The 21,529-nt window shown below is 41.8% G+C and overlaps 2 protein-coding genes across 5 annotated transcripts in view; both read right to left on the reverse strand.

Moving 5' to 3' along the window:
• Positions 1–64: 64 nt before the first annotated feature.
• On the reverse strand, positions 65–8,424 carry LOC115027108 (interactor protein for cytohesin exchange factors 1). 4 transcript variants are annotated; one of them, XM_029460155.1, is made up of 11 exons: positions 8,287–8,424; positions 6,713–6,766; positions 6,216–6,255; positions 5,583–5,752; positions 4,089–4,162; positions 3,772–3,843; positions 3,602–3,666; positions 2,757–2,881; positions 2,248–2,596; positions 1,702–1,892; positions 65–1,557 (listed from the first exon to the last, which is right to left on the reverse strand). In XM_029460155.1, the coding sequence occupies exons 1-11, from the start codon at positions 8,359–8,361 to the stop codon at positions 1,357–1,359; spliced, it is 1,416 nt and encodes a 471-aa protein (XP_029316015.1). In that variant the 5' UTR covers positions 8,362–8,424; the 3' UTR covers positions 65–1,356. The 4 variants fall into 4 exon arrangements, with proteins under 4 accessions (XP_029316015.1, XP_029316016.1, XP_029316017.1 ...); XM_029460156.1 differs by lacking the exon at positions 8,287–8,424 and adding an exon at positions 7,757–7,786; XM_029460157.1 differs by lacking the exon at positions 8,287–8,424 and adding an exon at positions 7,617–7,712.
• Positions 8,425–14,207: 5,783 nt separating this feature from the next.
• The window catches only part of cnksr3 (cnksr family member 3), a 32,286-nt gene continuing 24,964 nt past the window's right edge, over positions 14,208–21,529 (reverse strand). Inside the window, exons 5-13 of the mRNA XM_029460154.1 lie at positions 20,864–20,905; positions 19,866–19,985; positions 19,615–19,674; positions 18,768–18,836; positions 18,488–18,634; positions 17,091–17,215; positions 16,346–16,533; positions 16,146–16,232; positions 14,208–15,480 (exon numbers count right to left, since the gene is read on the reverse strand). Coding sequence (XP_029316014.1) covers positions 15,191–15,480; positions 16,146–16,232; positions 16,346–16,533; positions 17,091–17,215; positions 18,488–18,634; positions 18,768–18,836; positions 19,615–19,674; positions 19,866–19,985; positions 20,864–20,905 — 1,128 coding nt within the window. The 3' untranslated portion in view covers positions 14,208–15,190. The remainder of the gene's footprint in view (positions 15,481–16,145; positions 16,233–16,345; positions 16,534–17,090; positions 17,216–18,487; positions 18,635–18,767; positions 18,837–19,614; positions 19,675–19,865; positions 19,986–20,863; positions 20,906–21,529) is intronic.

Genomic DNA, 21,529 nt, shown 5'->3' on the forward strand with positions numbered 1-21,529 from the left:
CTTTTTTTTATATCAAAGATTACAACACAGCGTTTGCTGTACACAAACACACATTCATCTATGGTGACATTGACCACATATATAAAGTGGAAAAACACTTTATTTCCCTGTATACAAATAAGCATTGTGGTATGACTTTCATACCAGAATGGAGATCAACGAGAATTAACATCACACATCTATGTACAAATATTTACAGAGTTAAGATTTAACATGCACAACAGATTAAACATAATTCAGAAAAAAATGCATCTTTGTTGGGCCCCTGCTGGGCTTTCCTAAACCTGTTGCTCTCTGGAGCTGAGGCTGTGCAGTCAGTACTGCCCAATGTCTAACTCCGAATGACCAACTAATCATCTGCTTTTGTGTAACTAGTACAGGGTGTGGGTCTACTGGACTTGTTTGTAAGGGCCTGGGGTGGTTTACCTTAAAGAACAATATTAGAGTTTTTTTCCTGAGAGTTATCAGCCATGCATCCTATGCAAATGAATACTGCTACATCCTACCTTAAGTCCAATAGACTGTATATCAAATTGGTTAGTAATAAAAGTCTTTATCACATTTGAAATTTAAAATATAAATTAAGTAGTCCCTTACGGTCAAGGTTTGTGGTCAAAAAATGCCAAAGTTTGTTTGCATTAAGGTTTTATATACAAAAAAAGTTTGGTAAAGTTAATTAATTACATGTTGATTTTTTATGTCTTGGCTTTAGATGACATAGTAAAAATGATCTGACATCTTAATTAAAATCTGAAATTATCATGACAACATTTATTCAGTTGGTGTTCAGCTTGGAAAGTCTTAATGATAAGTATGGCGATATCATTTCTGGGGCGAACACCACACACCAATACTTCAACAATAGTTGCTGTAAAACACATGGGTAACAGGCAGTGATGGTGCATGGCACCAATAATTGACTGAACAGTAACAGTTAAAATTTGTTCACTACTACTGATGAAAACAAAGTAGATAAAACATACTGTAAAAACGTGTTTCCACACAGAAGAAAATCCATTATTAAAACATACTCTATCATTCCAAATATTAAAACAATTTCTGCATAGGTTCACAAACTTACAACGTAAAAACAATCATCTGTAAAATTAGCAGACGTAGAAGAACAGTAGAAGTAATACTAAGACATTTCACATTTCATTGTGACCTGCTGATCATATAATTTCTCCATCACGGAACTAAAAACACACTTCTTCATTGATCCAGTTACTTGTTGATTAGCACTTAAAGTCCGCTGATATGGAACAGTAGTCTCGACTGAAAACAGAAGAGTGTTTGTGTCCAAAGTACGTCAGTGTGAAGTCTTCCGAGGCCGGTAAAAACAGTCATGAGAAGTCTTTATAAACTGGTCTCGACCACTGGAGCAGCAATGGCTGATGCTGCAGCTTTTGTGGCCTCTGATGCCACCTGCTGGTCCTGTTTAACACACATCTCCTGGACCAAAGGTCCATTAGCCTCCTTCCACTCTCTGAACTTGTGTGAGGTAAGCCCCGGGTCCTTCAGCACATGCTCTATTGCCTGTAGGTCAGCCTCTTTTGACTGTGCCAGAAAAGAGGAGGGCAAATAAAATGGGAAGAAATTAGATAATTGCACAAAGATCTCCAAATTCTAAAGAATCTACATACTTTTGTAATTGACAAACTAGCTTTACTGTAATGGTGTAATATAAACAGACATATTTACCTTTAATGTGCTGTTGAGAGTCCTGATAAGGTGCAGTTTATCATTTACAGTGTGGTTTTTACAGCGTCTTACGAAGGAGGCTCTAAATTCCCTTTTCGTGGATGGTTTACGATCTCCTATTGGCGAGAGGCTGGCCTCTTTTAGATGAATATACAGCTTCTCCATCTCATCTGAACAGTTCCCACGATCCCCTGGAACAAGATATGGCTATATTGTATCATCACCATACACATCACACAGATTGCATTGAGTAACTGCATGTTCTGCAGGGAGGTTCCTCAAGGCACAGAGACAGCTACATGCATTGGTACCAGCTCAACAATACATCAACGCTGCTTAACAAAACGCAGACATAACACAAAACACACAAAATATATTACAAACTCTGAAGTGACTTAACTGACATATCTTCCTTTGAGCAAAGATGTTAAACAAAGTTGTGAAAACAGGAACAGGAAATGTTCTCTCCTCTCATGTCTTCTTACAAGTGGAAATTAAACAGCAGAATGAAATGAAAGTTTGACAGAACCGATTGAAAAGTCTCACCTTCATTTTCAGCAGCTGAAACGATCCTCTGTGCCTTCCCCACCGCAGCAGGGCTTTCCTCGCTGGACCCCGTTTCCGGAGGGTCCTGGTGAGACGAGCTGTCCGACACCTGGGGGTCATCCTCCTCTTCATCCTCTTGCGGAGGTCGATGTGAGTGTACCTGAACTGAACACACCACCGCTGTTTCCCCAGGGGGAGGGGATGCATGAGAGACCAGGTCCAACCAGGACTGCCGGTGCTTGGCGAGCGAGGAGGTGGAGCTCTGTGATGTCATCGTACTGACGGGGGATGAGAGCGACCCGTTGGCTTCGCTGGGAGCTGCGGAGGAGTAGGGGGGAGGAAGGGTACCCTGAAAGACAAATACACTACGGTCAGACGAAATAATCTACCATACATTTGAAAGAAAAGTTTCATAAAGTTGAATACGGCACTACAATATTCAGTGAATGGCAGCTTCCTGTGTAGTTGTGGCTGCAGTGTTGACAGTTTGTACAAGAGACACGACGGACCTGATGTGTGCTGCCAGGCGGGCTGGATGCATCCACGGAGTCCCGCAGGGTCTGTTCTGAGTACGGTGGAGGGGGAATTTCTGTGCTTTCAGCTTCTTCGTGGTCGCTGGCTTCACTATAACACTCTGTATCGGAGACACATGCACACACAAAATCAGAATGCATCACATGACGTGTGTGTGTGTGTGTGTGTGTGTGTGTGTGTGTGTGTGTGTGTGTGTGTGTGTGTGTGTGTGTGTGTGTGTGTGTGTGTGTGTGTGTGTGTGTGTGTGTATCTGTCATTTTTGCTCATCTACGACTGTATGCTCAAAGACCTCTTGTGGTTTTGGTGATTCACACATTTTGAAAGTAGCAAAATGCATTTTCTGTATTCGGCTAGGCAAAAAACAAGCCTGACTTAGTCTTTTGCAGGCCACATTTTAGCCTTTGTCAGGCTCAAAAACTGACATCTATAGGAAAGTTTGTTTTCATTTGAACCGGAGCATCTGCAGATTAATTCTATGGCCGATATGTTATGATCCACTAAAGATAGGCACGATACGAGATGAATGCACTTTTCTAGTTATTTAAAAAAAAATCGCTAGAAATGATCCGTGCTGCTGCTGAGTGCGGACTACATCTGTTGGTGTTCACGTGTCGAGTTTAGAATTAATCTAAACAGAGATACTGAGCTTTCATTAAATTATTCCAAAACCAAATTGATAAAACATTCAATCAGAAAAGCCTTTTTAGAAGCTAAGAACACGCCTGCTTTTCTAACTAATAGAAACTTGTAGATACAAGATACAAGGTTTTCCTTCAACAACAGTAACAGAAATACATTTGTGATCATCACGATTGCTCACCAACTGCTGTGTTTCGTTCTGTTGACTCGTACTGAATGGCGGCTAATCCGAGTTGATTCAACCATCTACAAAATAAAATAGAAGAATATTCAACTCAATAACATTTGTAAAAACAAGACAAAAATACCCATACAGAAATACATACAATGTTGTACTCTTCTGTGACTTACAAGTTCATCTCCTCGTGGCTCTCAGCAGCAAAATAAAACATCATGACGTGCGGGTGGCAAGCTTTGAACGCACTGCGTGAGAAAAGGTTAAATGACAATTTATGTAAAACTGAGTTAAACTCTGTTTATTCCACTTGATTCATCATTCTCAGATAGTTTCAAAGGCTAAACAGTTCCTATCAATGTCTGAGATTACTTTCTACGTCATTCTGGTCCCAAAATAGATAACGATATCTCGTTCCTCTTCATCAAACCACTGGTGGTGGGCGGCTCGTAAAAGTTATCTGATTGAGTTGAAACGGAAACTATGAGCTTACTGTTTCTTCTTGCACTCTATGGCTCGGTCAATCATGAAGTTGGCGAGGTCAATGTAGCCTTCAGCCTTCTCTGCCTGCAAGACATAGATTGAACAACGGTGAGCGTTAAAACAAAACGCATCAAGTCAAACCACTTCCTTGACAATGACACCTGCCGTTTGAGTTGCAGTATAGGCTACTTCTTCTATTTTCTCCTGCCGTGTCATGGTGACAGTAGATCTGATTCAAGTCATCGTGCCAGTAAATCAGGCACATCAGTTACGTAATGCCTGCATCAGTGCCCGACAGGCTATTAGTGACACCGTCACGTTCTGGAAACACATTGGCGCTGCTTGAATGTTCCTGCAGTGACGGGCAGAGAGACAGCTGTGGCAGAAACAAGTCTGACTCATCTGTAGCCACCGCCACCTCACACTGTACTTCTGTAACTCAAGTGTTGCGTGAGGTGTTAACAAAGATTAATGCCGTGTTAAGATTATTTTATTTGACTTTTGCTATACTTTACAAAAGTACCTAAAGCAAAACTACTTTATAAGGAAGTTAGAAATTAAATGACATTAAATCTGATTGCAATGGATGGATTTCTTTTTTGGTAAATGTTGCAAATGAGTCACTACAGAACTTCACACATGTGTAAATAATATAATGACGGTTATTGTTTATTACATTTTCAAAACCACGTTTTCTTTTTTTAAACCTTTCACTAGAGAAAAATGTTTCCTCTAATAGAAATATCATCCTTCCCAATACTTTTTTAATTACAGTCAACATTTGTACAGATCCAATTCTTAAACAGAAAGGAATTAAAACCAATGTGACAGAGTTACTGCTCAGCTTTGGTGAGCAAAAGTGTGGTTTTTGTTTACATTTAAAGATGATTTTAAACCAGCTTTTTTCCTACACTGAAAACCTCCATTGTTGGCCAAAAACGATTACAACACACCGACGCACTGGGTGACATCTTTCTTCATTACAATGAATATGGGCATTGTAGATTATCTTGAGTCGATCCCACACACATCGTGCAGCTGCCGAATTACTCACTAGCGCACCAAATGTGTATACATCTGCTGCTGAACATAGTCCCCTACAAATGCAATATTTACTCCTGTAATGTTGAGTAATGTTTGCTACAAAAACTACTACAAAAAAAAGAAGTATATTTTCGTCAGGTTTTTGAACCACAGACAAAAACATTGTTGGATTTTGGTATTTTCAAGGGATTTGTTGCCATAACATAATGTAGAATATTATACATTATATTATATTGCACTACCAAGTCATGTGCCAACCAGTACCAATAAAGCAAATTTGAAAGAGTCAGAGAGTTTGACATTTGCAAAAAAATCAGAGAGAGAAACAGAAACTTCACTTTATTTATTCTGAGTAATTCTGTGTAGCTCAGGGTTTGCGGAACCACAGTTGCTGACTGGAGATTCTGTGAACATACATGTGGACATCATAAATCCATTGATAGAAGGGGCTTTGACTCACCAGCTGGTTGTTGTACCAGTAGAGAGCCGTCTTCTTCAGCACAAACCAGTACTTCTTCCATTTGATACCCAGGAAGCCTTTGCTCTCTTTCTTCCTGTACAGCCAGCCCTGGTGGTCTGGTTTACCCAGCTCTTTGACAGAAATCCGCCTCCTGCTCATTGTACCATTGCCTGTGTGCATACATAAAACATGAATGCACTGAGACCTCCTCCCATTTGTCCGCAGAGAAGAAAAGAAAAGAGGAAGAAAGAAGTTGCACAGTCTAAAACTCTAACTGCCAAAACATTTCCATTCCGGTCCAAACAGGCCACTGCTTTTGGTCAATAACCAAATTAATTCTAAAAATAACACTGAACAAAGCCTCAAAACCAAATTCAGCTTACCTGCTCCAGTTATGAATCAGACAGAGATAATGATAATAATATAAAAACTCGTTAGCTTCTAAGAAGAATCCAAGACACAACCACAGAGGGCTAAAATAGAGAAGAACTGAAGTGATAGTAACTGAGCGTCGTCTAAAGCTCTCTGCACACACACCAATTGCCCTGCCACTTCACACACGCCCACAGAGGGTCTAAATTACAGCTGAGGGCACGGAGGCAAAGTGAGGACTGCTTAAGGGTGACAACTTACCTCCTCGAATCTTCTTCTTGGATTTGTGTCGGAGGGAGACCTTCGGGAGGAGAGCAGAGGAGGCAAACGTTAGGTTAGAGACGAGAGGAACACATTAGCTGCTCTCACCAAACGTTACAGCTGAGAAGAGGCAGTCTGGAACATCCTGCTTGTCACATACATTTTCTCTATATATCTCTCCACGCACACATTAACACCCCCCACAGTGCTCTCCAACATCCTCATGTGTGACTTGTCAAGTGCTTTGTCTCTCGCTGCTCTTTGATCTCTTTCAACCGTCGAATTAAACTAAAACACAGAGAAACCAAACTAGACAATAACCAGCTAAGCAGGAGTACTAACCCTTGGCGCTAGGAATATTTAACTTAGTAATTGTAAAATAGGAGAAGCAGAAGTAGTCAAAAAGAAGAGAAGGGTTTCTGTTTCATTATTTGCAAGAACAAGGCGACCTCTGCCTGAGTAAATGTCAGACACAAGAAAAAGGAAGGAATACTTACAGGGTTATAGTCATCGGCAGCCATAGAAGGGGGCACAGATATGGGGAAGGCAGCCTGTTGAACAAAACAAAGAGAAACACCTTATCCACTGATGCTTAGGCTGATAATATCACTATCCACAGATAAATGGGCAGAATATAAGCAATGCTTTGCTCCAATGTGGCAAGAGGAAGTGACATCATGGGCAAACATCATGTTTCTCCATTTCTTTCAAAGTGAAAAACAAAAACACACAAATGTGAGTTGAGTGAAAGTGAGTTTAAAAAAACAGCATTACTCCTAGAGTCAGAAAAAAAGTTGACAACTTGAAAAGTTACTGTTCATAAACAGCACCGACTCACAGCTTAAGTGTCACAATGGGCAGTGTCAGCATGTCTGCCTATGACACATAGCCACCTACACTACCTTCAATTAGTTGCATAAAGATGAAAAATAGCTTTTTAGCCTTGTCAAGCAGGGAGAAAAAGTGTTGCAATGTATCAAGCTTAATAACCAGTGACATGAGAGACATTGAGAAATCTTAGTTGCCATTATTGACTAACTTCCTCTGAAAGTTCCTCATTTCTAAAGTGACAAAGTTGCTGAAGAGAGACAGAGTGGATATCACAGACATGTCGCAACTTGCCAATACACAGATTTGCAACAACAACAAAAAAAAACTATATATAAAAACTCAAACATCCATTAAACTTCTCCGATTTGAAATATCTCTAAAAGAGTCAGATTGAGCGCGACACAAGAAAACCCCAGACTTTAGGTGAGGAAATGTAAAAGCACGGGTGGCGGTCGGGTCACAGGCTCATACGTTCAAGGCCAGCTGCAGATGTTCGCGTTCAATCACTCACCACAAACTCAATCTACACATGTCCCCAGTGAGAACTAAAAGAAGGGCGGAAAACAATACCTGGTACTCTAAAACGTCACAGATTCACTTGAAGTCCAAACACAGGTAAGTATCGGTATCATCCGTTGCACTAAACTCACAGAATGACAGCAAACCACTGCTATACTAAATCTGTTTAAATACGTGTGTCTCTGTCTTACACAACACAAATGCATCACATCTCGTTTTCCGGATATCTGAGTTTGTGGGAGCTAGATGATGAACACCACACCAACCACAGCTCTCTGTTCCTGTTTAATTTTTATGTAGAAGGTTAAGTGCATTTTAATTCTGAGATTCATACTGAACAAATAGTTCACATGTTATCTTTGACTGGAGTGAGCAGTAAAAAGAGAAACCACATAGCCTACTATCTGTGTTTTTAAAATGTAACAACGTATGGTTAGGATCAACCAAATCTATATTGCATTGTAGGTTCATCTTAAGTAGTTTTTGAAAACCTAAATGTAAAATAACGTAAATGTTTACAGTATCTCTAAACATTTGAAATATCCTGTAATGTAAACACCCAAACGGCACTCAACAACATTCAAATGCAAGTTTATGAAAGTAAAAAAAATCCTTAAACATTATCATGCGGTCTGGTCGGTAGCGTTCGCCGTTGGTGTCAAACGCAACGTGTGTTAATCCGTTTCTGATATTTTTAACAAACTATATAATTTTACTGTACCTGCCACCACATTCTCAACGACTGTAGACTGTTCCGAAAGCTCTGCTCAAAGTCTGACCAAACGTTGGTAAGCATGTCGGATGAAGACAAAAGAAACTGAAGAAAGCTGCGGTTTCAGGTGAGTTCAGGACCTCTTTGTGTGTCACCCTCTTTCGTTACCTGGAAGCGGGGAACTCCCAAACTCAAACTCGAGTGATCAAAATTGTGAGGGCATTTTTTTTAAAGTTAAATGCAGCAACAACTTTTGAGCTATTGCTGCATCGTTATTTTTATTATACTCAAGTGAAATTAATAATAGTTTATTTCAGGAATCCACGCAGCTCCCACTCATGACCACTAGGTGTCGCCAAGTTACCGCTCTGTAACAGACCTTTGAGCCACCAAAACAAAGGCAGAAGCTGAACATTCAGGGGACACTGAGGAATTCATAGTGCATTTTCTTATTCTTAAAAAAGAAAGAATAATATTGGTGTTTAAGCATCATTAAGTGACGTAATTACAATGTAAACTGGACTGAGCTCTACAGTTGTAAGTGCTCAACTTCATTCCCCTGCAAAAATATATATCACCACTTAAAATGCATGAATAACTCAGGAGTACACATACTGACTAATTCACAAAATACATTATGGTTTCCTCCAGAAAGAAAAAATAAGTGTTTCACGTTACAGAGTCCACTCATGGCTCTGGGAGGCTGTGTCCTGGCTATCAACACCCTTCACTGGATGGGTTTGTAGCCATAACATCACTGCTCGAGCTGTATCTGTGCAGAAGCTTGGATATTCTCTGTCAATGTTGGCCTGTGCTGGGATGGCGGTAAACCAGCAGACACATTCTTGATTCCTGCGTTTATTATAGTCTCCATTTCATTTCTGCTTAAATAGACAAGGGCCTCTTTTCTCTTTCCACATGCTATTGTACTGCAATGAGTGGAATGACTATGAAGAGACCCCCTCCCTTTATATCTCTCACATTCTCACACTGTAGCTTCCTCTCTGCCTCCCCTCTCATTTGTTACCCTATCTTTCACATCCATATCAAATAACTCCCTTGTGTTACCCCCAAATCCCCCAAAAAGCTCCCCCTTTGACATTTCAATTAAATGTGTTGAATTAAATAAAAGATTTCAACACAATTCACACTCTTCCCGTGTCTATGACGACAGGGAAAAGTCTCAGCATGCCACTAAAGGGTGATTTAAAGGGGTGTTTCGCCGAAGCTGTGTTTGGGTGGAAGTGAGGTAATTTTGCCTGCGACTCATGTCAAAGGCCTGAAGGATTCACGGGAATGCAAATTAGTCACACCATTGTAGCGCTCAATCTCCCATCACGATCCATGCTGAGAATTGTCATGGCACTTAGCTAATGCCCCCCCCCTCCCCCTCCCACCCAGAAACTGTGTGTGTGTGTGTGTGTGTGTGTGTGTGTGTGACGAAGAGAAATGAGAGAGGGGGGCAAACAGAGTGGCTGTTATTCAGCAGGGGAATCTCTTCACACGGCGTAAAAGGGGGAAGGGTGCACGGCTGGAAATGATATCAAATTCTTGCTTGCTCAGTTTGACAGCGCTGCTTGCCGCTCACTTGCTGTTGGTAGTAACTGTCCAGTTACCCTGGCACTGCTCACCCCCTCAGTTCAGACCTTGCTACATGTGATCGTTATAGCTCGCCATGCAGTATTAAATGACAGTTATTGAGAATATGAAATGAATTAGTTTTCTTCTTTGCAGCACATGTATCTGTACACACACAAATAATCAAAAGGAACAAAAAACTACATTCATCCCTGTATTCCCAATTATATCCTATATAAACACTGACAGAGGGGTCAAGGTTTTCTTGTTTGGTGCAACGGCAAGTTGCTATTGGACCATAAATCTGTACAAATGGGATTTGTTCACATGCCACCACTGACTATGTGCCTAATCCATCTGACTTCTGTGGAGGTGTATGTGCCACTAAGGGATTGACAGTAACTCATGGTATATATGGCCTGTATGTGTTCGCAAAGACAACAAAGAGATCCTTAGTGTACGCCTGTGGTCATTCCATTTATACCTCTGCCACAGCCAGTACATGATGGATCTTTTTCCACTTGTGGCGCCTCCGATGAGGGAAGAGTCTACAGCCATGCTAGCAGCTCTGCAAGGATTTGCTTTGAGCTAAATGCTAATGCCAACATGCTAACATGCTCACGGTGACATCATGCTTATGTTTGGCATGTTCAGCATCTTCATTTATTGGGATAACATGCTAACATTGGCTACTTAGCGGCACCAAACGCAAAGCAAAACGGTGCCTGATGGGATTGTCATCAGTTTTGTAGGTTATTGACCTAACAAAAATATTGTAAGATAAAACATTAAAGGGGACATAGCATGCTCATTTTCAGGTTCAGGTGTATTTGGGGTTTCTACTTGTTGTATTTGTGGTTTCTACTTGTTCAAAAAGCAAATGATTTGTCTCATACTGTCTGTCTGAGTATACCTGTATTCACCCTCAGTCGTAAAGAATCACCAAAGTTATTATCTGTACACAATTTCATGGTAATCGTTAAATAGTTGGAATGATATTTTGCTCTGGACCAACATTGCCATCCCTAAAATGTTGCATTGCTGTGTACCAGTTCTGGTGGTTAGCGTCAGATAGAGAGCGCAATAGAAAGTGTGTGTGTTGTCATATCTGTGTGTGATGTGTAATGGGCCTGTAATTAAGGCTCTCAGCTTCTCTTCCTCCTGCCAAGGCTGAAGCCAGTGGCATTCCTCACATTGCACTGCTGGACGACCACAAACTCATCATTCTGTCGTCAGCGGGATTGATAGCGTTCACTGAACACAATAGACTTACTGCTTGGGAGAAGGACCAGGATCGTATTTGTGGTTGATTATACCTGTAAGAAGAAAGTAGAGACAATGAAAGTCAACACCTAATGATTTTAAAACAGAACATTAAAGCAGATCAAACGGTATCAAGAAGCTTCATCTAGCCTTCATACATTAGATCAGACATAAGAGTCCCAACACATACTTATTGCTTCTACAGTCATGATGTTTATCTCTCTTCCAATACAGCTAACTTTGATATGGCCTGAACAAAGCAGCCAGTGGTTCTGATAAAGCACTGCCAACCGGCCTCAGCAGCATGGGCCAGAAACGTAACTTGTACCCAATGCTCAAAATACTGGATCTACCTCAGCCGGGCCTCACCCTGCAATTTTAGGATAGGAAATTGTCTCCGGCTCGTCTTTCCTGCCTTTTCAAATGCCAACATTTATGTTGCTCTTCCTCTCTGGTCATCCTTATTCAAGTCTTTGTCTCCTCCTCAAATAACTAGTTTGCTTCAGGAAATACTGATGATTTTTTCCTTGCAGGTGACGTAACGTCAAATACTTCTGCAGACACGCCCACACAGAACGGCCCACAAATTGACGTTTTTGTATTTGTTTACAAATGACATTAATAAAATTGATGCACCATCACATTTAATGCTTTGTCATGAAGAAACAATGGTTTGTTTTTTTATGGATTAACGAGCCGAAATTAAGTTGACACTTGATTAAATCCGCCGTCAATCAAAGTCCATTGCCTGCGTCAGTGTCACACGTTTATGAACCTCCACCAACGACGAGTCGACTGCAAGATGTACAATAGTCTCTCTATTCTGAATGAGAGTAATGTGTTTTGATTGAGCGTGCGGCACCGGATGCCATGAGTTTGTGTGCGGCTCTCAGAATAGAACTGCCGGGGAGGGCGGGGGTATTGTGCAAGGCGTTTAGTCATTGATCACGGTGTTAATGTGGGGAGTCACACCTCCTGAGGCCCTACATCCAAGACCAGAGGAGATACAGGGGCCACGGATGACGAGACGGAGGAACAGCAATCCTCGCCATATTTCGCAGTGGGATGGGGTTATTTATAGTTGGAAACATAAAAGAATCAGGATTTGTCATAACAGTGACATTTCTAAAGATTCTGCAGCGTGTGAAAGTGTCTTGGGGGCGGATGGCAAAGGATGGACACATTGGTGTGTGGGAACATCTTGTATATTGGAGAACTGGTCCTGAGAGAAAACAATGTCCCAAAAAACACATCATTTCCAAATAAGGCTAGAAATTGATTTAGCGTTAAAAAAGGAGTGAAAATGTAGGTACAAGAAAATGACCATACGTTCACTGCAGAGGTTTGATAAAGTTGAGATTACTCGCCAAAAAATGCAAATAATAAAAGTCGGATAGCGAAATCTATTAGGAAATAACTCTTTGTTTAGGAGATCCGTTAGAAACCATGTTCCTTAAAAAGGCACTGGCACAAATCGACTAAGATTATTTAACATCGCAGCATTAACAATTGAAATATCCCACTTGGATAGTAACTCAGTTTTCTATCCTACAGCTGCCTCCATCGTTGTGTCTCTCTGTCTGAATCTCAGCCTGGTTGTCTATGGCATATTTTCCCTGATGATAAAAGCGGACCACCCCCTGACCCTGCACCCCCGTGGCTTGTTTTAAAAAGATCCCACGGCCCGCTCACTCTCACCCCCTGTAGGAAAATTAGACGTGTGTGTGTGTGTGTGTGTGTGTGTGTGTGTGTGTGTGTGCGCTTACCGGTTGAGGATGTCACTGCTAGAGTGCCAGTCAGGTCCCTGCGATACATAAAGATTCATGTGTTAACGCATGTTGAGACCACTCTGGTATAGTTGCACTGAAAGCCTCAGTTCGATTGAGAAAGCTGCCGTTGATCAGTACTCATTCTAAGATTATTCTGTTCTTTTTACTTATAGTAAACATCCAATATGTGACTTTATGTGGAAATACTTAAATGTAAGCCATAAAACTGCATCTCCTCTAGCAGGCAGCTAAATTATGAGCACATTTTACAGCACGTGGCCTTGAATCCATTACAAACTATTTTTTGCCAATTCTGTGTTGAGGCAAAATGGAAGTCCTCTCCAGAATAAGAAAAAATAAATGACATTTTGTGCTATTTTGTGCCATAAAATATACAAATGAGGAAGTGGAGATACGATAAATATGTCCATCTCAGTCTGTGATTTGTGATCAAGTAACAAAAAAATATTTCTCATGCACAATCTAGCAATAATTCAGCCCGTCATTCCCATGTGACCATTTGTGATGTGAAGGCATAACACGTTAGTGGTTAGCAAACTTAGCAGTGGGTTAAACACAGTGCACGTAGCGTTTAGGACAGACCACAGGTTTTCAGAAAGTGCAAATTAGTGAAGGGCCGCAGGAGACTATAGCTCGGCGAGCTTGGGCAGAGCAAGACACAAGGAAGAAGTGGAAAGATAAGAAAAGAGGCCCATCTCCATCAGTAGATTCATGCACACAGAAACGCAGGCAAAGGAGAAAGAGGGGAGCACAGTCAGATCTTGTTGCGCGATGAAAAGGTGCTGAACCTTCCCCCAGGCAAACACTCCTTCAAAATCAATGAAAATGGCAAACGCTTGTCCGGCAGAGTAACCCTAACCTGGCTTTTAAATGTTTAAAAAGGCAATATATGTGCAGGAATAAGATCCCCTGATGGAAAACCTGCTTTGACCAGCTGGTCGCCCAGCTGGAATTTAAAGTTCATCAAAGAGGGAAGTAGTTGCATAACCATCACCATCTGAGACAGAGAGTAACTTGACATTAGCTATCCTGTTTCACCGTATGCTTAAAAACCCAAAGAGGGACCTCAAAGGTCAAAGCAGGTTAGAAAGCCAGCCGGTTCAATAGTTTGGTCCTGGAAGTTAATGACTAAAGCTTCCCCTCACTGACAGATTGTTATGATAAAATATGGCATTTATGAGTATGTAACCTGATACTAGAACAGCAAAGTTTTCAGAATAAAATATCATCCCGCATGCTACATTGTTGTTAAGCAGTAATTCCACACCCAATGGTCAAATAAAGACAATACAAAAGATCACTGACATGAACTGCAATTTTTAATAAAACGCTATTCAAAACTTACAAAAGGCAGATAAAGCAACAATAGACACTTCTTCCCTGTATTCTCTTAAATAATACTGTCATTATGTCTCTGTGAGATAGAAGGCCATTTGACCAGTGTGTCCGTAAGATAAGTTAAAAACTTAAAAAGACTATTTATTACTGCTGACCAGCTGTATGTTTAGGCCCTTTAGGTAATTAGAGAGTAAACTGAAACACAGGATATAAAAGTTTACTTAAATAGAGTGCATAGCTTTAAAACCAGCACAGATAGTTTGCTAGTGACAAGATATAAACATCCTTTTACCAACCAATGCAGCATTGTCAACTAAAGTGACTATTAAAATCTCTCTGAAGTATATGCATAGCTTACAAGAGGCAACCTTTGGTGGAGGGTAATGTAACCAACTCATCACAAAAGTGTCATTTGAGAAAGAAAAAAAAGGAACATTTATAGTCAAAGCAACGTTTCGCTAACAAAATATGCTGTATTTCTTTATAACTTATTTATGCAAATAATATCAAAATAAGCAAATAGCTGAAATAATATCAGGCAACTTTTCTGAAGTATTAAGTAACGGTACCAGAGAGCATCAACTGAAACATAACATAGCTTAATATGTACAGAGTCCATAGACGGCACACAAGGCCAACGTGTCCTAAACCTGAACAAACTGTATCTTCTTGAGGCAGAGGTGGGACTTGTAGTCAGACACGAGGAGGGTTGTAGGCAGTGTTAAAGGGGTGATGATGTAATGTAGTGAGTTCTACAAAAGCAAGTTTGGTTGAGTAGTAGTAGGTAGTAGTAGTAACACCAGGGAAATATGGAGGTTTGGGGAGGGAGGAGTGTGAGAAAAGCCCGAAGCCGTCAAAAAAGACAGCTGGACGTTAAAAAAAATCAAAGGCACTGAGGAAGGACAATAGACAGGAACAGGAAACCCCGGACAGGAAGCGCATCATCAGTGAGTCAATAGCTTAAGCCGCGTGATCCAACTGACCAGTAGTGAGCGTTCTTCTGTTCCGCGCTTGGAGGCGGGGCCTACGGGGGCCTTTTTCATGTCCTCCTGGTAGGGGATGGTGGCGCTGTTGTGGAGGTCTGAGTTGGAGTAGTAGAGGCTGCCCCTGATGTGGTCCACTCTGACGAGGTGACGCTCCCCTGCAGGCCTGTAGGGTGGAGACACTGAGGGGACCTCCTCTGCGATGGTGGGGATCCTCTCGTTGCTCAGGTATCTGTACAGCAGGTCTTCACCTGAGGCACACAGGCAATGACAAGTCAGCTTATCAGCAGCATTGGCAGAGAGGCACAGGGTCTCCATCAACTCAATACAAGAGCTTTGGAGACATATCGCTATATAAGTCAAGTAAAATAAATCAATCAAGCATCAGTCATTGAGTCACATGCTTCGAGAACCTCTTGCCTTCAAATATTAATTCACTATGCACTAATGTTAATGCTTAAGGATTATTTGGGAAATACGCTTATTTGCTTCTTGCCAAGTTAGAAGATTGAGTCTCATATCTGTCTGTTCGATAAAGAGCTGGAGAGAGCAGCCAATTAGCTTAGCATAAAGTTTGCAAACAGTAGAAACCAAGAAATCAAGGAAGATCTGAAGACTAATAAAAATGTATATTTTTTAAAGTTTTTTATTGTTGTAAATGTACCATTCCTGCCGATGAATATGTAATAATCTTGATTTTATTATACTGTTCAACATCTTATATTCAAAAGTTCTTGAAAACTTTAATGTGTCACTTTGCTGAGTGTAGAGTGCTATGGCTCTCAGTTTTTCAACTTTGTTGCTCATAATTTGTATGAAACATGAGTGTAAAAAAAGTATTCTACAAACAATTCTTCAAGTGAGTTTTAAAACATGGAACTACAGGGGTTTCAGGTGAAAGCATGCTTGTACATACCTTTCCTTGCCTGTGTCCAGGGCTTAGCGTAGGGATCTACCACTCCAACGCAGGTGTCCGATGGCATGGAGAGCGGCCGGGGCTTCCCTAGAGGCAAATGTTTAATATTCATCAATTGCATTCATTTAATATCTAGTTTTTTTCCCCAATAATCCGCTGGTGGAATGTTTCGAAGATTCCCAGAGTGAGAAATGACTGACCACGCGAGGGCTTGTGCTCCCTCAGTCTGGGCTGGATCACGTTGGCCTCGATGGGACAGCCGAAGCTGAGCTTGTCGTAATCTGCGATGGTGCAGCGCCTTCTGCTCTCCTGGTCCAGATAGGAGTTTGGTGACTCAGAGCCCTTTGATCTTTTACTAATGCTGCAGAAGGTTTCTGTTCTCCCCTCTCTGCGTGGAGAAACACATCCACATTTATTTATTACAACACAACATCCCACTCCACAATTTACAGCAGAACACCATGAGCATGATTTGTGTCTGTAACGCCAGTGAAATAAATATGTGGATACAAACTTCAGGCTCCAGTAGAGCTCTCTGAACACTTTGAAGCCTCATTCATAACGTCGACATTCAAATTCTAAATCTGTATTGAAATGCGGTCGCAACTTTCTTTTCTTAAGGCTACACTAATACATTAAGAGAATGTGACCACGTTCTGCCATCTTCCTGGAGGTGGAAGATGAAACAGCCGTTGCATAAGAACTATGATGGGACTGGTGGGAGCAGAGTGGGCTGAAGTGGAGCAGAACAGAATGTGCAGTAGGAGGGGATGGAGGTGATCCACGTCCGGGACACACTCATTATAAACCTGATTTGGTGAGGACATGTGGCAACGGTTGACTCTGGGGGACTAGGGGTCGCTCACTGCAGGGTGGCCGGTCATGTTCTTTCTGGCTTATATCTTATCAAATAATACGCTTGGCTTATGAAATGGGACAGCTCACCGTGGGGTGTATGGCATCTGAGGAGGAGGCGGGATGTACAAGTCCAGGATGGCCGGCTTCTCCTTTTTGGTCGATCCGTTTGCTGAGCCGCAGGGAGACTGGGTTCTGATCAAGGAGGAATTGTTCTGAAAAATACAGCACATCAACAATTAAGTCATTGCTTTATGTTTCTTCAGACTAAATATGACTTGCTGGCAACAAGGAGGAGTTTTACCACATGTGGTGAGACATTTAAGTGCTTGTGTGCGTCTCCTCGGGTATAAACCTTCTTGTTTGAGGTATGGAAAGATTGTAAGTGAAGTCCAAAATAGCCCACGAGACATGTACTTAAAACTGTACTCATTTACCACAGTTATGTTTCCCGACATTAAACAACATCGTGACCTTGACTAGATGTACGACTCTTATTCACTGAAGATCCGTCTGACACAGTGAAGTCGATGTGATATATTAATGACAAACTAAACATCAGATTTGGGATCCCATGAATCAGCCCCCCTTTCCTTTTTCCTTTTTCCAAATAGCTTCCATGTGTACAAATTATACAGTTTTACAAAGCCAGTGTCATTCATTCATTCCTCAGGGTGTATGATTTGTCGATGCTTTGCCTTCTGGAGCCCTTATTATCTCAGATAAACGGAGATGTCTAACTCTGATAACCATGACTACTGGTTGAAACAAGATGCTGGTGATGATGTTGAAATGTGTAGAGAGGCTCTTTGTTGTTTTGAGAAACCCACTCCTGTTTGATATCTTCTCATCTTGCCTTCTCAGGCTGCGCATGATAAGACAATACCAGATCCTGAAAGTTGGTAGTCTTAGTTCACAACGGGCTTATTGTCTCCTCGCCTGTTAAAGGGGACTCCGGTGCAAGAGATGTGGTTAAAAGCTAAGTTAAGCCTAATGTGTACACATGAGGGAGAAGGGCAAATTCAATTACAGTCACATAACCTTATTAGCACAATATTTATCAGCTACCCCTGACCTTTCCTTGAACAATGCACACTTGGGGTGTATGCTCTTTGCCAAAAAGAGGGTGAGCCCAAATAAGATGAATCATCGGAAGCCCCATTGTCTTCTTGGGATGGCAACCATCGCTCCTTCTAATAAGCCAGATACAATCTAACCAGACTCCACACACACTTAAGGCTGGCAGCTTTATCTCTTAGACTGAATGACATCATGGGACTTTATTTGCCTCTGATATCGTGCGTAGAAAAACTCAATGTTGTATTCAATTCAGCCGGCAGCACTTTCAGGGTGGCTCTGTGACACTTGTCTGAACATGCTGTTTCAGAAACCAACTCCCTGAAAAGCTGAACATTGGAAGACAATAACAAGACGCACAGGCTTTAGTTGATCTTCCATAATGAGTGTGTGAGTTTGTGTGCATGTACCTGTGGTACCGGGGGCTTCCAGCGCATGTTCTTGAGCAGGGCGGGGGTGAAACCTGTTGTGCCCGAGGGCCTCTTCTTAAGGAGTAGAGCCACACCTTTGGGGTCCTCCCTCAGTTTGACAACTAGGTATTTCAGCTGCCAGCCCACCTGGTTAACAGGATTAGAACAAACACAAAAAAACACGCACCATTCATTTTTACATTTACACTTATTACACTTACTCAAATTGACATGGTGTAAAAGTTAAATATGTGGATACCCAAGGACAAAGAAAACCTACCACTGTCTGCCGGTTGACCTGGATCACCTCATCACCAGCATGGATCTTCCTGGTCAGGTCTGCAGGTGACTAAAGAAACAATTAAAAAGGTCAAAGCCTGATAAACCACTTTTATGAAACACTGACACTCGCCGCTAACACAACATGAAATTGGAGCTACTTTAGTGCCCTTCCTGTCTGACTGTGTATGCCTCTGACATTCTCTATTCAAAGAGCAAATATCTGATGAACAAACAAGTTCAATTCGTGAGAAAACACAAACACCTTCTGCGTGTGTATGGATATCAGTTGAATTGTTTTTCTTGTCGCACGGATGTCAAACGGGATTAACTAGTCATTACGGGTGACGATTCAGGTCCTGATTCACAATTAAGGACCGGAGGCGTGAGGATCCAACCGTGGCAGTGATGCTGGTGTATTAGTCACTGACTGCTTGTCTCAGTGTGGGGAAAGGTAGGAAGGACTTCTTTTTGTGGAGGCTGTTTGTTTCTGCACTTCAGTACAGTAATCGGTAAACAATTCCCTTCATGGATGAGCAGTTTTGAACTCCCTCGGATAAGTTAGTGTGCCCTCAGTACAGGAGGAGGAGAATGAAGAGGAGGAGGGTGAGAGCGAGGTGTTTTTTCAACCAATATGAGAAGGTAAGGTGCAAAGTAAGGTGCAATAATTAAGGATTTTTCTAAGTTTGCAGCATAAAATAAGAGAAAAACAAAGATATGATGTAACATGGGCAGCAATGCAAACTACCAACTGCTTCCTTCTGGACTCCCTCTCACTGTATTTTCTCTGGATAAATTAATTCCAGCATTGAAAGGGGCAGAAAGTATTCATAGTATATCATTCTTACATGTTCTGTGGTTCCAGTGATGACATGCAACCCATCGTAGGTAGACTTGATATACATTCCCTAGGGCAAAAATACATTTTTATTAAAAACACAATATTCCCAGAGGGAGCGCAATGTATGACAGATATGTGAGGGTCACGATTTGACACACATTGCATGCATTCCTGGTCTGCAAACCCAGAAGACAGACATTTGATTTAGGCCTGAAAAAAATGAGTAAGACAACAAAAAAATCTCCCAGCATTCCTTACCAGCCCCTCTCCTGGTTTGATATTGGTCAGCTGCACCTCATCCAAGCAGGCCGACTGGCTGAGCAGGGGGTCAGAGGTGGTTCTCACGGTCTGATCGCAGATGTTGTTCAAAATCTTAGACTGCAGAGGAAAAGGCAAAAGAAAATACATCAGAGAATAAAATAAGAAGCCTCTAATAAACTTCTCACAGTGATTACAAGCGGTTTGCTAAATCCTCTAATGGTGCATTGTGCCTTTAATAACCATTGTGCGTCGTACAGGTTGGAGCAGGTCAGGTTATACAGCTACTCGTGACACAGCGGCCTTATCCTTCAGTAGTAAGTTGTCTTACTCCCTGTGTGCATGCCTCTGTGTGTCTATGTTCGTGTTTAGTGCAAGGATTAATGAGCTAAAAAAAAAAGCCATTAGTGTGCTATTAACTGGACGTACTAGTGCACACACACACACACGCACACGCACACGCACACACACACACACACACACACACACACACACTGAAGTCCCTCATGTGCACACCACCCTTCTTTCTGCTTGGTTCTTTACTTGTTTAAAGACAAAACAGTTGTCATCATAACAGGGGTCTTTACTATGACGTCTCTTCTAAGGCCCATGCATTTAGCTTAGAACACATTGTGTACTGTATGTGGAGGTGAGCATGAAACAAAGGAAAGGACAACGGTGGAGGACTTGACTTGGGTTGTCTGAGAGAGAGACTGAGTGCTAAAGGAAGCCCAGCATTAGCCCAAGGGGTCTGGCGAGTGTCAGGAACAGGAAGTACTGATTGATGGCCCGGGGCCGTATGCATAAGCCGCCTCCTCTGCTGGCAATCATATAGACCCGTCTGCTGTTTTCACTCAGAAAATGGACATTGCAGCATGTCACAAAATCTCTATGTAAAAAAAGACAATTACCCAAACGATCCAGCAGACCTTTCCCCCTGTATAGGAACTTCAGGGTCTCAGTTAGTTTACATTAGGACACAGATAGAGTATACTTACAACTTCCAGGATCTTCTCTTCCATCTCGTAAACACTGCAGTCCTGTTACACAGTAGACAGTGATGACAGATTAGGCGTGTGAGCAGTAAACAACAGGGAAGAGCTTATTCAATGGCGAGAGGCAGAGAAAAAGTATAGGGGTTGGGTAAATACGATATAATCAGCATTCCAGATATAGAACGGAGAAAAATGGAGAACAGCCTCAAATAAACAACTTTTAGATTCAAATTACCTCAGTGCCTAAATTCAGGGGGAGGCTTTAATTGCAGTGTTTCGAGACATAAATACCATACGAACACTCATATAGTAACAATGTGCAGATGACATGGTGGGAAACACTTGGGAAAAAGAAAGCCCTCGCTCAAATAGTGCTTTGGTTTCCTGCAAACGTTTGGCTGCATCACTGCTTTCCACAGTTGAAAGTGGGTGGGCTAGAGGAGGCAGGGGGTTCTCGAAGTCAAAAAGACACAGTAGCTGTGATCAACAATAAAATGTGCAAAGTCAGCTGGGAGACTAACCGTCATCCCCTCCAAGTGTCCCAACACTGCACTCATAGACTGCAGCTGGACAGGCCGCAGCTGAGGCAACAGCCTCCCCTGACAACTGTGTTGTTGGTGGTGAAAGGGCCCCTGGTTAGGCAGGGGCAGGGGGGCTCACAGTGTGTGT

The sequence above is a fragment of the Cottoperca gobio genome, chromosome 22 (genome assembly GCF_900634415.1).
Source record: "Cottoperca gobio chromosome 22, fCotGob3.1, whole genome shotgun sequence".
NCBI lineage: Eukaryota > Metazoa > Chordata > Actinopteri > Perciformes > Bovichtidae > Cottoperca > Cottoperca gobio.

Excerpts from the sequence above, each read along its gene's own strand:
- LOC115027108 (XM_029460155.1), bottom strand. The coding sequence starts at position 8,361 with ATGCTTACCAACGTTTGGTCAGACTTTGAGCAGAGCTTTCGGAACAGT. Across the intron at positions 6,767-8,286 it reads CGTTGAGAATGTGGTGGCAG|GCTGCCTTCCCCATATCTGT; the intron begins GTACAGTAAAAT and ends TTTGTTCAACAG. Across the intron at positions 3,844-4,088 it reads ATAGAGTGCAAGAAGAAACA|TGCGTTCAAAGCTTGCCACC; the intron begins GTAAGCTCATAG and ends TTTCTCACGCAG.